Genomic DNA, 17,537 nt, shown 5'->3' with positions numbered 1-17,537 from the left:
AAATATAATATAAACATTTAAAGAAGAAGATAGAGAGAAAAAAAAATTAAATAAATTTATATATGTATAATAGTTTACAAAACATTAGCTTCTATCAATTTTCTCTACATCTTTCTGTATCCTTTCCTGCATAGGCCTTCCTTTTCGGGAGTAATAGTCAGCACTTCCCGGGGTGACCAGCCCTATTGGGAGGCGAGTTCTTTCCATTTTATCTTCCAGACATCCCTGTCCCTAGCAGCTCTCCACCAGAGGAGTCCTGCCATCCTCTTGATTATATCGCTCCATCTTTTCTTTTGACGTCCTCTTCATCTGTGAAGGTAGTATGGAGTCCATTGTGTGGCAATATTTGACCATCTGTCATCTTCGCATCGAAGGAGTCCCTGTCCATTTCCATTTGCTCAATTTTGTCATCTTCAGTGTGTCAGTGAGTCCTGTTTCTTTCTGGATCCAAGCATTTTTTATGCGATCTCTTTTCATCACGATCACAATGCTTCTTTCAATGTTATTTTGCCACACCTGCAATTTCGTCTCCCTATTCCTCTCCTTCCTAGGGCTATAGTCAGTGACCACGCTTGGCATCCATAAGTGACCACTGGGCTAATGCAACTATCGAAGACCTGCCTTTTAAGGTCAATACTTGTTTTTCCCTTCATTATATGCCTAAGGGACCCAAACTGTTCCTAACCGAGTGCCAATCTCCTCTTGACCTGTTTTCCTCCTCCATCCGTGAATGATATTAACTGACCCAGATAAATATATTATTCAACATATGCCAACTTATGGTTGTTAATTTCATATTCCTCTTTTATGCCATTTGTCATAAGTTTCGTGAGGTATGCTAACCTTTAAAAAAAATAACTAAATGAAAAACTGAAGGTTGTTAGATATTGGGTGGCAAATTACTTATTATCGCAACTATCATGAAAACGATGGCAACTTATCTGGCAAACAATAAGTCGTCTCGTGTCAAATCCATTGATTTGTTTTTAGTAACTGTGTCGGATGATTTTATGTCACGAGAGCTGTGGGACTGACAGTGGAGTATGATATATGAACAGTTTTGAAGTTATAATGAAACATAATATATTCTGAATGCATTTTGCAATTACCGGAGAATACAAAGTGATAGTACAATATAGGGTGCTAATTTCAATTTTGACCACATGTGTCCTAGTATACCCTTTTATCAATTAATATTTTAATATGTGATAGTAGTAAAACGATATATAATATTAAAATGATATTTAAGATATTTAAAAATAGTTAAAAGTAATAAGAATTAATGACCAAAATTAGTGACTGTTTAAATTACATTTTCCTAAGAGGAATTAAAATTGTTAATAAAGTAGTAATAAAAATGTACTGTGCTGAGGTAAGGATGATATTTTCATAAATAACTATTGATCATTAAAAATTACACTAATGGAGAATATAGGAAGTAAAGAAAGTTAAAAAGAACCAAATTTTCTTAATTGAAAAACGAACAGCCTTTTTCAATATAATTTTTGAATACTCTCTTGAACCTTCGAAGACCCTACCTGTCTTATTTCTAAAATTTATAAATAATTTTTGTTATTAAATACAATGTATATGACATTAAACAGAAATGAGCTATAATGTATAGTATAGTATCATGTATAGTAAATGAACTGAGAAACTCGGATTCAATGTTAATCCATTTGCAAATAAAACAATCTACATACATCCCAGGTTTGCTTTGACAGTGGCACATTTAACAACTAAATTTAGAACTTACCATGGACTGAGGTTACTTTTTGAAAGCCCTACTTAAAATAACGTTAGTAGGTAAAGTTAGTAGACAGTAGTTACGCAAGTTTTCGATACTATCTTTGAAATACGTTTCAAAACTGTTTAAAATTGGAATCCAATTTAAATTCGCATCAATTTTTCTGTTGTCTAATAAAGTGGGTACATAGTAACAATCAGAACAATCAAGAAAAGTATACGGCTTGGATGTCCTCTGCTGGTCTCCTGTACTACTACCACGTAACTTTCTATTACTTAACTACTTAAAACCCCTCGGTCTGGCAACTCTGCTTGTTCTGTAGGTTAGAACTTTCTTCTGAATGAATCCTCCTTCATAGCTCTACTTCCTCCCGTTTCCTTTCTTTCCAGTCATTTTATTAGCTTACTGTTTCTTAGGGAGGGAAATAAGGCTGGACTGAACGGGGAATTTACCCAGCATGAAACTTCTAGCTGGGATCGTTAGATCTTTAAATTTTCCCGTTTCTTGCCTACTCTGTTTATCCCTAATTGCTTTATTTCGTACCTCAGGAAAGACCTAAGCCGGTCTGGCTATATTTGAACTGCCGTCAGTGGAGTTCTGTGGAGAGTCCCATAATTGTGTAAGTACATCTGGGTTGTTTCCTTGGGATGAAAAGTATCTTTCTTTAAACTGTTCCCAGCGAAAGAGCCCCTTACATATATTAACCTAACATCCATTAACCTCCCCCCCCCCCCCCTACAGAAAACAAGGTTGCTTAAAAGTGTAAATTTATGGTATTTTTATACTAAATTTACTTTTTTGAATCTTTCAACTAACAATTAAACTTCAGAAAAGCTAAAAAATAATTTTTACCAAAAATTGTTCAAAAATAAAGTGCGAACTTTCCTGCGGTTCATTCCAAGGCTCTCGCGCCCCATCTTTGGTCCGCGGACCACTAGTTGGGGACCATTGTTCTAATTAACAAATTTACCCCAGCTAAAGACTAATACTTATTTAAAAAGTATATATTTAAATACATAAAATAAAAGTTTAATGATACAAATCTAGGGTGAAATATATCATAAAATAAAATTTTCAATAACAAATCATATATGAATACAATACCAAAGGCTTCATAACTTACAGAAGTTAACAAGTCACAATTGTAACTTACAAAGAGGCAGAGAGTATTGGAGTATTCAGAAGCAGTTAGGAGTTCCTCTGGCGAGAACAGTCCCTCATCTCTTTAATGGTCAATCTACTCCAGCTATAAATCTTCATGGCATTGTTGTTCCATCATAAAGGCAATGGGATGATTGGTCCGACCTTATTCCTAACCCGTTCGTCACTCAATCTGATAGCAAAATGGAAAGGGCTAGTGAGGCAAAATTGTAATATATTTCTCAGATAATAATAATGCAATTTCTGTATCCCTGACGAACATGGGAGAATTTCATCTTTGAAATTTAAAAGAGTAGTAATGTAATCGACAGGAAAAAAGATAGATCGAGGTTGCTGCGGATGGAATACTATATTTGGCATAATCCTCCATAAAGCAATCGAATAGTTATGATCTAGCAGGCAAGACAATGTACTATAACTGCTGCTCTTCGTATTGACATCTACAAGATTTGGGGTTTCGCCGGGTTAATAGTTAATATCTGACCATCCAACCCTCAACAAATTAAACATCTTAGCAGACCAGAATGAGGGGTTGGTAGAGAAATTCTGAAGGACGGTCAGCTCTGGACGATAAGAATTTGCAATTGCAAAACATCTGGAAAGAAAATCTCGGAATATTAATATTACTTCATTGTATTAATTTAGAATTCATCAAACCTTCAGTTTAAAAAAAAATCAGTTGAGAACTAATACTTGGTTAGTTCCTTAATTTTTATTTCTTCTGAATTTTTAAGCATTATATATTTTATTTCTGACCATATCCATTACTATCTTCTATTGTATTTTAATAAATTTTTATATATTGTAAGTACAAAAGCTTTTTGGTTTCAAGAAAATAAGAAGGAATTTCAGTCATAGAATTGGAGGGAACAATGATTTCCCCCAACGAATATCAAAGATTACCAGAGTTCCGTACTCATAATCAGATTTTTGTTATAGTACTCTCCCCTTCTTCTTCACTGAAAAAAATTGTGTCTGTCAATAATATACGATAGCTATTAATAATAGGTAAAAATAAATCTGTACTGCTACAATCCATGAAGGGATCAAGGGTTCAGTACTTTGTAAGGAAGTACTGTTACTAGACAAACGGTTGTGCAAGAAGGTGATTTAGACAGAACCACGTTCTAACGCCAGATTTTTTCTCAATTAAGGGCTAGGTTGACCCTGGAGGGCTCTCGAACCCACAGGGTCGACACACGGCTCAAATAAATAATTATCTGTCACAGCCGAGTCCTTTGAGTTAGTAGCACGGTGCCTTACCACTGAGCCACGACGCTCCCATACTAATAATAGGTAATAAATAATAACAATTGGTACAAAAATTCGATTAATTTATAACAGTATTTTATTCATTTTCTCAAAATCAGATAATTCTTAAACCATAATTTTTGTGCAATTATATTCACTCTGTTAAACACTCTAGGACGTATATGTGTATATCCTGGATAGATACTTGCTCCCGGTGAAAAACGGGATTTTCCTTCCAAGTTATAATTATAACACCGGCCATCGTATATCTCCAAAATCTCCAAAAGAATAGATAATAAAAATAAAACTTTTACAATTTGAAACAATATAAATTGTGAAGTTTTATTATGTTATATTATTTTTTTTTTTTTTTATCGTAGCTGTAAATGTAGACTTAAATAATTTAGGAGTTCTTATTTCACTTTTGGACACTAGACAGATAATCTCAATGGGGTTGAAATCAGTTATCAATATCTGCAATGTTGTATTTTTATTATAACTTTTTTAAAAAAATTTAACATTATGGTATTTTTAACATTTTTTTTTAATTAAGGTATTTTGACATTATAGTATTTTTAACATTTTTTTTAATTAAGGTATTTTAACATAAGTTTCTTGTGTTACAGTATTTTATGTTTTTGTTTTTAAACATCAAATTCGTTTTGGTTATAACTTTTAAAAATTACGCTCTACACGGTAACTAACACTGCATTTAATTATTATATTTTTTAATACAAATTATATAATTAGTACGCTATTTTTTTCAAATGTTATAAACAATACCTAACACCATACTGAATAAAATACAAATTAATATATAAATTACATTGGTCCAACATATAAAGATGGGCCGTCCGTAGCTCCCTGGTTGGGCACAGTCATACCATTCTGAGATCTATTGGTAGTGTCGGTTCGAATCCAGCCTGAGGCATTCTCTTTTTGCATTGAGTGGCGGTCCCACAGTATGAAAAACTTTGACCCCCGACCATGGTGAAAATAATGGGAATACAAATAAATTAATTTATACCTGGCTGTATAGAAAATTCCAATGCCATTAAAACATAAAAATAAAAAACGTAAACAGTAAATGTGCCTACATAAAAAAAGTTTTTTTCTTAAGCCTCCAGTTTAAATTTTTTCAAAAATGACTTCGTTCAAAGACTTTATCACAGTACTGTATACATACCTCATATGAATAAATATATATACATATTCAAGATGTAAATGGTGGGCTATTTGAACATATACAAGCTTATCGAATTGCATAGTGCACTTTCACAACACTTAACTTTTTTATATTTGAGCAATAAAATTTTCCCATAAAGAAAGCCCTCTGAAATTTACATTCTTTTTTCACCATTTCCTTTAAGTGACGGTTGGTACACTTTGGGAAAAGAAAGTTCTTTTCCACGTGGTTTTTCTTTTGATAATTGCACCAATATCATTTTTATTGTTATTATCTTTACTTGGACTAATACTTGCAGCTAGCTGAAGATTACACATCATTAAAAAAAAAATTAAACCGTAACTCACTTTTTATGTTAATGAAGTATTGTCATCTTGCATTGTAAAGAAATTGCTGTTTCGAAACAGCAGGCTTTTTTTTTCAATTATTTATTGTAATTAACAACTTTACAAAAAAAAATATAATAAGTAAATTGGATGAATGTTTCAAACACTTGAAAAATCTTGGGAAGGAACCACCACTTCAGAAACAGCAGGAATAAATTTATTAAATTGAAGGATTAGATTTATCTCTTCGTAAAATCCTCAATGCTCCTTATTTTGTTACTAATAAAACCATCCATAAAGACCTAAATGTTCCTTATGTAACCGATCTAGCCCGAACCCGATAACATTCCTTCCATTATAAACTCCCTAACCACCCAAACCCACTAGTTTCTAACATTGCTTCCTCTTCCATTCCTGGCAATCCTCCGAGGCGCCTGAAAAGAAGATGGCCTCGTCACCTTATATTGTAAAATGTTTTTAGAGTACTACTACTGGGTAGTTTCTCTACATTCTGTATCATATCATTATCATTATGCCATTATGATCAAATTTACTTGTTGTATTTTTTATACAGTTGTAAATATCAATAAATAAATAAATTTAAAAAAAATTTATCTCATAAAGGATGGAAAGTGAACGTCGTGCGATGGCCGTACCACTACAGGAATTTTTGCTTCTTTTATTGGTCCACAAGAAAGATGGGCTGTAAAATGTTTTAGTGAATCATTAAGTAATTATACAAGTAGCATATACATTGCTTCGGAACTGGTAGACTGCAAAACTTTCTAATGCTAATTGGGAACATATCTTCACCTAGATAAGTACCGTAGTTACAGTCGTTAGTGCAATGGTGCGTGTAACGAGTAGTTGGTATTTATGGTCCAATAGATGAGGTATTCAATTACAGCAAATCATTCCTTAATGAGCCAAGCTAGCTGGGACAAGGAGCCCTCTTTCGTCGTGAACAGTACATTTTCTAAATAATTCGAAATGAATTACTTTCATTGTAAAATTATATGTTGCCGACAATAAAAAACCTGTTGTTATTTTTAATATAAAAATACTTTATTTATAGTTGATATGGGACAAAGGAACTTTTAGAAAGTGTTCCTGTCAAATAAACTAAATTTTTACTGTTTTAAAAATGTAAACAACAAAAAGACCAACACTATTGTTTCGAGCCACATGTCCTCACCCATATTCATAACTCCTTGCCTTCATATCATGAGATATTGACCGATCAGTCTTCCGAGGAGGGCTTTCCGTTCAAATCTCTGGATTCTGCTTTATGAGGTACCTGTTGGATATCAGGCTGCGATACCGTATATCAGAGCTGTTACTGTAATAAATTCTGAATTTATTTAATTAAATATGAAAACAACTTTGGGCTGATGAAATAATGGAATTTGAACAATAATATTTCCTTGTTTAAACAATATTTCTTAGGTGGAAGTTGAATGATTGTTTACATATCAAATATTTAACCAGATGGATCACAATATTCTATTATTGGAAAAATGTTTACTTTAACAGTTTAAAAACCACTGCTGATTTCAGACATTTATCATTTAATAATATATTGATTCTATAAGGAAACTTTAGCAGATTCTAATATTTATGCAAAACACATTACTTTATAATCCACATATTTATGTCATTCATACAACCCAATAAATGATAAATATTTGATTATAAAATTGATAAACTTTTTTTCAATTCAATAGGTTACAATAAAAAGATAGAAAAGTAAATTATTCAAAACCTACAAATAGAAATTCGGCATTTAAATTAATGTAAACCACAATTGTTGCTACTTATTAATGAGGAATCCATGAAGAGAATGATTAAAATCCACGTTTGAGGAACATACAGTCCCATCGAATGTTAATATCGTTTCCAGTTACCGTTTAGAAAATTTATATTAGTTTTTTTTTTTCCAACTTTTGAACTAAAATTTTTTCTTTCACTTTCAGTTCACTTCAGTCCAATATGAGGTTTATATAATAAGTGGAATTATTGTGATTATTCAATTATAATTGAATTTACTCTTTTTTTGGTCTTAAAAAACCACTCTAATGATTATGATTAAATTTATACATATATATTATATTATACATACATACATACAAACTCCGAAAATTCCTACTTCCTACAAACTTTCTCATCATTCGTTCCTTTCTCATTGATAGATATTTCCAAGTAAACCACAATGGTTCCTATTCATCCCTCTATTCTCAGTCCGCTGGTGTTCCTCAAGGTAGTATCCTTGGTCCCATCCTCTACACCTGACACTCCAAACAATCCTAACACTATCCTCACCACGTATGCCGATGACACATATGTACTCGCTGTTAATAATCACCCATTAATCGTATCCCAAACTCTCCAATCCCATATCACAGCCCTCGAAGAATGGTGACATAATTGGAGGATTAAGATAAATTCCAACAAATCCCATCAAATCACCTTTACTCTTCGTCGTAAACCTACTGACTGCCCTACAGTTTCGTTTAATGATGTTACTCTTACCCCTGTCGAACAGATCCACTACTTTGGACTACATTTGGACAAACGATTAACCTGGAGTCCTCACACCCGACTGAAAAGACAGGAAACTGCACGTCGATTTTGACTATTACAGCACTTACTAGACAAACGGTCTAAACTTCCAACACATTAGAAAAGACTGATCTACATAACTGTAATAAGGGCAATCTGAGCTTTGGGCTCCACTAAACCTTCGAATCCCTCTCGTATTCAATCCTTACAATCCAAAATCCTTTGTAAAATCCTCAATGCTTCTTACTTTGTCACAAATAAAATCATACATAAAGACCTTAATGTTCCCTATGTAACAGATCTAGCCCGAATCAGATATTACTCCATTATAAACTCTCTAACCACTCAAACCCCCTAGTTTCTAATCTTGCATCCTCTTCCATTCCTGACAATCCTCCGAGACGCCAGAAAAGATGGCCACGAGACCAGCTAATGTAAAATGTCATTAGAGTGCAACCAATGGGTGGTATCTCTACACACCTGCAACACTCCAATTTAACTTAGATCAGATTTACTAAATGAATTATAATGTACAGTTGTAAATAGCAATAAATATATATTTTTAAAAAAAATTTGAAAATTTACTTTATAGTGCCAGATCCAGACTGCCATAAGCCTCTGGATAATATTATTTGAAGAATAAAACACTAAACTTATTTAGCCATAGATTAAACGAGAGCTGACCATGTATATATTTAGACATTTTTTGGTTTATCCTCTTCATGGCCATTTTCGACCACCCTACCTCCCTATTTTAACCAGAGTGGAAAGATCGAGTTTCCGTGCGACCCCACGAAATAAAATTTAACCCGTTCTGACCGGATTCGGACAGGCGTTGCTGCAGTTTCGAGGTTGCTAAGGTAACATACTCGCTTACAACGGCCTTTTTTTTAGACTTGGAATAGCTATGGTTAGGAAAATCCAAGACTATATTTATCTTTAACCCAACTACTAGTGTCTTTAACCCAAACAAATACAACTCATAAACAATCATCTTCATTTGTAACTTGTCTGTTATGTGTTGAATATTAACAAGATGTGAGTCAACAGTTTTTTAACTCGGATAAAAGGAAATAGGAATAGCATAGACCTTGAATATTTTCATTTCAGAAAATTCAAACAGGGATCAATATGAACAACACCGGGTAAAACGTAGACCATTTGAGATAATTACTAAATAACTTATCATCATTCATGATTGGAACCTTAGAAATGTTTAGATAGTTAATGGATTTACGGTAAGCTTTTAAGGAATCATGTTTTTCTTCAGTTTATAATGTAACCAGTGGTTCTGAGTTTATTTATAAAACACTAACATCAATAGGGCATTTGGTAAATTATCCTTTAATGTCAGGTAAAAAATAATTTTAATAACCATTAAAATTAATTACCAACAATTTGAAATTTCAGAAGTTAAATAAGGAATACAAGTAATTTTAATAGGTAATTTCAACTGCTGAGCAATTGTAATTATGGTCCGCAATAATAATTACTAGTTGAGCCAAAATAATTTTAATTAGTAATTACAATCAAATATTATTGCAATCGATTTTTTCCCAACACTTTTTCACAAAAGTAAATTATAGCTCAACTTTTTTTAGCACTACTAAATAAAGTAGATAGATTTATTTCGCGCATGAGTAGAAAAATACCTGAGAGGGGCTCGACAAAATACATTTCCTTGGCACTGTCACAACATTTGTTTTAAATTTAAAAAGAAACACCAGGTGGAGGTAAATTTAGCTGTTTTAAAATGCAGCATTGTTGAGGTAATAACCCGTTTTTTTTAAAGCACTATTCTGTCCCATTATCAGCCTTATGGTTTATCAGTTGTTCAACGGTTGACAAAACCCGTTTCGTTAATTGTCCCATTCGAGTTGGAAATGAAAAACAAAAAATATGCTAGGATATGTATTTGGATGACTTATTTCCATATTTGAGACATATTTTCATTTTTAAAAAAATAATAAAATAATTATCTCAGATCTTTCTAAGACGTATAAAATCAAAGCTTTATATTTTTTTGTAATTAAACAGTAATTAATAGTAAAAAATTCAACACAGGCCAAGTTGTAGAGAAATGTGTCTAATGCAATACAATATTTTATAATTTTTCTCTCACTTTTAATTTACTGTCACTGGATAAATTGTAAACTTTAATATTTTTTCATACTTTTTTTCTGTTCTTGAAATTCTGAAATTATCAAACTTTTACCAACGAATCTTCATCAAACTCGTTTTCGACAAAACAATATAATTGGGGAGGATTATTGTAATATAGCCTAAAAATATTAAATAAAAAATATATATATTAGGTACTACATTTCATAAAATGTTAACATTACACAAAAAAAACAATGAATAAGAAACCTTCCAATAAATGATTTAAATAAATAAAAACTCTATCTTTTTCTCGTTATCAAAATAATTAGCGGTATACTTTTCAATTTCAAGAGATTTGTTTGCTCAAATTTGTAATTAACCATTTTTGGGTAATAACTTGAGCAATTGTAAACGTAGCTAATGACGTGGCTCACTTTATTTAAATATTATTTCGTCTACGCTTTTTAATTGCACTTTCAATTTTCGTTATTTAAATAAATTATATTTCCTTGTTTGAAATAAAATAAATATGATAATGTTTCTGCATCTTGAAGACTTATTTGATATTAAATCCTTTTATTAAAATCGTTTTATTTATTTGTTAAATGTTTGTAAATCAGGCATTGCTTTTTGTCAAATAGTAACAGATTCTGATATTAAGAAATAAAAAAGTCTGCCCTTTTAAATAATTATGTTTCAGTGATTAATTTATTTTAATTTTGAGTTTAATTTAGCATTATCACATTTTTAATAATTAATTCTGGTTCCTCCCTACCGAAGATATGGTAGCTTTGGATGCAGAAAATGAAAAAAAAAGTTTGTACTCAAAATCGAAGATTTTCACCCGCATGTTAATATCTTTCTGACTGAAGCCAAATTAATGTTCGGGCAAAATCAGTCGTTAATCTGATTTTAATGGAATTTTTAGAGAATGTCCGGATTCTCGAAATACAAATTTCGTCTGTGCATGAGTAAATGAATTTTTTTCTGACTCAACAAAATTTCAGAAATAGCTTGCCCAATGTACTCCAAATTTATAGGGAATATCATAAAAACACCTCCACTACTTTTGCTTCCAAACTTTTACTATTAAGTTGTTATAATTAACACCCAACATTACAACTTTAACATATACGCGGGCCTTTTACAGGAATAAAATAATTGAGATCAGAATCAGAAGAGATGTATATAAAATACATAAGCAAAATGAGCAAATAAAAAAATATATACAAGATATATATATAAGAAAAATGATAAATGTAAATAACAGTATAAGTGGAAAGAAAATCAATGCATGTTACAAAGAAAACTAAAAAATTATATTTTTAAACATAAGTTTGCCATAAAAAGAGCCTACAAATAAAATTTAATAGAAAAACAATAAAATTATGACATTAATAACAATAAAGATAAAGAGAAAGTAAAATTGAGGTGTTCTATTGAAAAATGACAATATTCATAATTTCGTTAGTTTTTTTTTCTTTTTCAGTGTGCCTAAAATGTTTGAAAGCTTTAAGTCTCAATTCAAAATGTATGTATATATTATAGTTACTGGTAAATGTCATCCATATATAAAATATAAATATTTTGCTACAGGCCCTATTACCGCTGAACTCATCATATATGAATTTATTATTGAAAATAAAAATAATAGATGAAATGATTATCAGGTTAAAAAATTGAGTCTATATTTAATTACCCCGCCCAAAAAAATGTATATATTGCAAAGTTCAGAGAAAAAAAGGCTTGTAAAAAATCTCATTTTTCTTTTTTAGTTTCTGGCTCTAGAATAGCCAACCACCTGTAAACAGGGTGCACTCTTTCTATTTAGCGAACTCATATTTCTCAATGGCATTCCCACACTCCCAACCGCATTCATTTAACGTGTTCTCTTCGGAACTTACCAAAAGAAGTGACCGATTAATATGTTTTAGTAGTGTGTCAGAGATTTTCTGTGAAAGATTTTAATTTTTTTTAATAGTATAATAGTCAGGGAAAACACAGGAAATTGAATCAGCAGGGAGAATGTAGCGTACGGTAGGGGAATGAGGGAAGGTGGGGGCAATGCATCCCTGTGCCGGGTTATCTATAAGCCGGTGTCGCTCGCTAGCACCTCCAGTCCGTGCACATCGTGTCCTCTCGTTCAGGTCTCTCTAGCCACACCATCTCTCTAGCCAACCAAGATGGGTCTCAGCGACTTCTATGGAATCAAGTACAAGCTCGACAAGAGCGAGAAGTTCGATGAGTTCATGGAGGCCCTGGGTGTCAGCCTTGTCACCAGGAAGATGGGCAATGCCGTGTCACCGGTCATCGAGCTGACAGAGTCCAACGGGGAGTACACCTTAAGCTCAAGCTCCACCTTCAAGAATACCGTCGTCAAGTTCAAGCTGGGAGAGGAGTTCGACGAAGAGACTGCTGACGGGAGGAAGGTGAAGTCCACCATCACCCTGGAGGGCGACAACAAGCTCATCCACGTATCCAAGAGCGACAAGGAGTCCAAGATCGTCCGGGAGTTCAGCAAGGAGGAGGTCGTCATGACCCTCACTGTGGACAACATCGTCTGCACCAGGATCTACAAAGCTGTCTCATAGTGCTTTATTTGGTTGCCATTACTATCATTATTATTCAATTACTATTGTAATTTAAATCATATAATAATTATATATAATATATAAATATTCAACTTAAAGTTTTTATCTTTGAGTAAAACCCAAATCAACTAAAACACTACAAAGTATAATATTCAACTCAAGTTTGGCAAAATTGAGTTACTCTTAATGTTTTCAGGTGAGCAGTTTAGAATTCTTTATTATTGCTATAATTATTCTCATGACAAATCATTAGTTTTTTTTCAGTTATGTTTATCAACTATATTTTAACGATTCTTGATGATTAATATCAACTTGAATAATATTAGAAAACTTTAATCAGCTCTAGTGAAAGATTAGAGTTATATAATTTCTTTAAAACAGCCAATCAATTCATTTTTATCGATTTTTTTGAAAATTAAGCCGCCTAGGAAGATGTAAAACAGCTAACACTTCTATATGGACGTTATTCATATTTCAAGGTAAGCGTTAAAATCTTTCTCTACATATAGTATATTTTTTTTTTACCATTTTATCATATTTTTGTTATAAATTACTATTTTTTCTTATTCTCTATAATGCAGAATCACTGCCAAAGGTACATATATTTTTACCCTTGCCATTCATATTTACATATTTTCTTCAATAATATTTTATAATATTTTTTTCTAAGTAAACGTCTCCTTGGCTACAGACAATTTTTTCTTAGTAATTCTAATAAAAAAATCTGAATATTTTTAATTCTGTTGTAAAATTATTAGGAGAGGCAAGACTTACGTTTATATTTCTTTATTAGAGCTATATCTATTTGTTCTGTAATAAAAATATACACTAAGAATACTTAGTGTAATAAAATATTATTACATATAGATAATAATAATAATATTTTTAATTTGAGTGAATTAAAGTGAAGAGACCATTTGGTGATCAGTGTGGGAAAAAATATTCGTTTTCCCATTTCAATCGTGAATTATGCAAAAACTCCACATGTCCAAGTCTACAAGTATGGACATGTTGAAAATTCACGGTTTATTTGATTTCAGGAAACCTATAGGTACCAGCAATTCCACCCTTAAGTACATTTTTTTCTAAGCTGTCATTTTTAAATTTCTTTGATAAAGATAAAATTTACTTTTATCACATCAGTTATCATTTATCAGTTTTGTATCAGTTTTATCACATTCATCAGTTATGTATATTTTGTAAAATTCATTATAAAGAAAAGGGCTTACAGCGAAGATGGTTTAGGTTATTATACTCAGAATATAGTTGTAATATTGTTCAATTAAAAAAATACTCAAAGTGGAATAAAGTTGGTGATTAGCAGGGAAAAAAACGTGATTTGAATCGTGAATTATGCAGAAACTCCACATGTCCTTTTCCACATATTTTTAGAGATATCAGGAATTCATGATTTATTTTATTTAAACATTCCAGGAATCTCTTAACAAAAACCAGAATTAGTTACACATTTTTGGGGCCCTAAACTAAACTAAATAAAATTCCTTTTTATTCTTTTAGTTATCTAGTGGGGTTCTTTATATATTTTGTTTATAAAAAATAGATAGTTTATTTTACCATCTATTCAAAACTTCGAATTTTAAGCAGGATTATTACAAAATAATTATTATTTTCATATTATATTTTACTTTTATACAAATTTTTTTGAATTTGTCTTCATCAAAGAATTTTTACATTCAACATTGTTGCATTTCAACTCACAATGGCAGTTCTATTCGTGAGATTTTTTTTTGTAAATCCACTTTACGGGATTTCAAAATATTCATAGAAACTGCTTCCTAATTGAATATATTTATCCATTTAGTACTTGATGGCATCTCGTCAAGTGTAATAAAAATTTCAGAAATTTCAATGATAAAAACAATTTGAATATTTAAATTAAATTTAAAGTGATAATGTTTCATTTAAAATACGAGTTCTGAGCCATTTGGTTTCCTTTCGTGACCAGTTGAAATGACAATTGCTCTAACCAATTTGCCAATTAACCTTAATTCTATAGATATGCTCAATTTGTCCTTTACTGCGGTCGACTACCCAATTCCAAGAATGTTGTGTAATTGAGATTTAATTTAATATGTTTTATTCGAATAAAATTTCCATATAAAATTACTATAAAAATTGTATTCTGAATTTAAATTTCAGCAAACAGAAACAGATCATAAGAATTTTCTCTTTTTTTAAAATTTTATTTTTTGTTATCATTTTATGCTATTCCATTGTAATCCGAAGTGCCCAGATTGGAAAGATCTAAGTTTGATTTCCATTTGATTAGTTTTTTTAGTAAACGTAATTTTAAAGAATTTGGTTTCGTTGTTGTCTTCCTCTCTTACATCTAAATACTAACTACGAAATTTATTCATTGCTCAAAAATCTTTGTAGGTAATTACTGCTTATAATTATTTGGGATGAGAACTAAGCTAGGAAGAACGTAAATATTTTAGTCGAAAATAAAGCTTCTTTGGACACAATAATCCATTTTATGACCGAAAACCAATCTTTGCTGTTTTCATAGTTTTATTTGTTTGGGTCAATCACTTGTTTAATTAGTTGTGTTTTTTATTGACATCTTGCCAAAGCTTATTTTTTCTGTCAGTTATCATAACTTGGCCCTGAACTCTCGAATCAATTTACAGGGTTAAGTTTAGGTGAACATACAATATGGAACCATTTATAATTGTTGTAATTTATTTTATTATCACTTTTTTTTATAAATAAATTTAAAAATATGTGTTCAACAATTTTCAAGGTTTCAAAACTATTTTCCCTCCTTGCAAATTTGCAAGGCCTAGGGAATATTATCTGAAATCATCACTTTTTCAAAAACATCTCCCTAAATAGCATTTTTACAAAAACATAGTAACCTCTTTGAATAATGTTTTACCAACATTTTTGAAATTTTAAGTAGGTTCTCAAATCTCCAATTTCGTAACATTTCGGGTTTTTTTTTTATCTCCGCCCTCTACCCCATAACGTTGTATCCGAATGTAATGTAATTTAAAAGCATTAAGTGTTTACTATGGAATATTATGAGATTTACTATCGAATATTAAGATTTAAAATTTAATCTGAAAAAAATTCAAATTAATTTAAAAGATTACACAACGCTAATTTAATGGATCTAGACCTGGTAAATATAATTCAATATAGCATTACGGCGTATGAAATGGGCGTGTAAGGTTGTAGGGCATAGTAACGAGCAGATCCCTAAAATGTTAATAAACACTGAACTAACAGGTAAAAGTCTGAGGGGTTGACCGAAACGTAGATGGGAGGATTGCGTTAAAACAGAGAGCATTTGGTGGTATCGGCATCGAACCTTCAGGTTCATTAGGCCTTTATTATTATTAATATTATGGAATACTATTCATACGGGCGTTCATAGCAGAATCCATAAGCGTTTCTCACAAACATTATAATTTATTTAAACATATGAATAGAAAATTAATGAAATTTTCGGAGTTAAAGGCTATTTCTTATTTATGAAGTTTTTAGAATAATTTAACATAAATGATTTATTGATAAAAATCAATTATAGTACTACATTAAGTCTGGTAATGATAAAATTAAGTCATAAGAAATCCCGACTTAATTTCCTTGTTTTTTTTTTAAGTTAAAATAAAAAAAAGGTTTCCTTGGCAAACCCGCTTGCATGCGCTTGGTGCACAAGTCTGAACAGAGAAATCTATTTCTTGTTTTATGCTTGGATATTTTGTGACAAAACCTTGCAGGAAGATTTTTCTGATTTAAGATTTAAAGTTCAATCTGGTGAATTGAGTGATGAACGAAAAAAAAATGGAATATTAATTGATTTTGATATTAGAAAATCGCCCTACATTTTTAAGTGACACCTTGAAGTAGACGAGGCACAACAGCTGTTACACTGACGTTTGGGACTAAAATAAAACATTGAGCTGTTGGCGAGTTGAACGAAACACAACTGACAGTTATTGCTATTTACCATTAGAATAGTTTTTCTTTTTCTTTTTCTTTTTTTATTTGGTTTAGTATTATTTGTACAGAACTATCGTAATAAAAATATTATTTTATTATTACATTTAATTTAACTAAGAACATTAAGACATAAAACCGATACATTCAGGTTTTTTTAATATTGTATAGTTCCAATCGCATTTTTGAAATTGGAGCCATCATGATTGGTACCATTTTTCACATGAATACAAAGATAATATTGCCATTCTGTTTCTAACCAACTATTTGAGCTTTGGTTTTAGAGAAAAAAAATATACTATTGTTTTAATAAATTAAAATATATTTTATTAAAAAATGAACCAAAATATTGATAAAAAATACTTCATCATTGAACTAAAGAGCTCTGTAGTATAATTGAACTAGTAATACATTTGTTAAATTATACCAAGGTTGTGAACAACATATACTTCTCACCATTAAATTTAAAAAGGTAAGTCAACAATCATATTTTAAGGTTTAATCTACTTCATCAGAAGATTTAAGGTAAGTTAACAATTATGACTCACTATACTATAAATAAACGAAAGATACAATATAAACAAAATATACTTTGCTCGAATATAAAAAGTATTAATAAATGAGTAAAAAGTAATAAAAGAGTGAAT

General features: G+C 31.0%; 1 protein-coding gene across 1 annotated transcript; it reads left to right on the top strand.

Moving 5' to 3' along the window:
- Positions 1-12,432: 12,432 nt before the first annotated feature.
- Positions 12,433-13,022, top strand: LOC106687954 (fatty acid-binding protein, muscle). Its single transcript, XM_014432155.3, has one exon. The coding sequence runs from the start codon at positions 12,517-12,519 to the stop codon at positions 12,922-12,924; it is 408 nt and encodes a 135-aa protein (XP_014287641.1). The 5' UTR covers positions 12,433-12,516; the 3' UTR covers positions 12,925-13,022.
- The last annotated feature ends 4,515 nt before the right edge of the window (positions 13,023-17,537 follow it).

Source organism: Halyomorpha halys, unplaced genomic scaffold (assembly GCF_000696795.3).
Source record: "Halyomorpha halys isolate HHAL.00 unplaced genomic scaffold, Hhal_1.1 Scaffold1034.1, whole genome shotgun sequence".
Taxonomy (NCBI): domain Eukaryota; kingdom Metazoa; phylum Arthropoda; class Insecta; order Hemiptera; family Pentatomidae; genus Halyomorpha; species Halyomorpha halys.
Note: the sequence above shows the minus strand (reverse complement) of the source record. Positions and strands in the feature narration are given on the sequence as shown.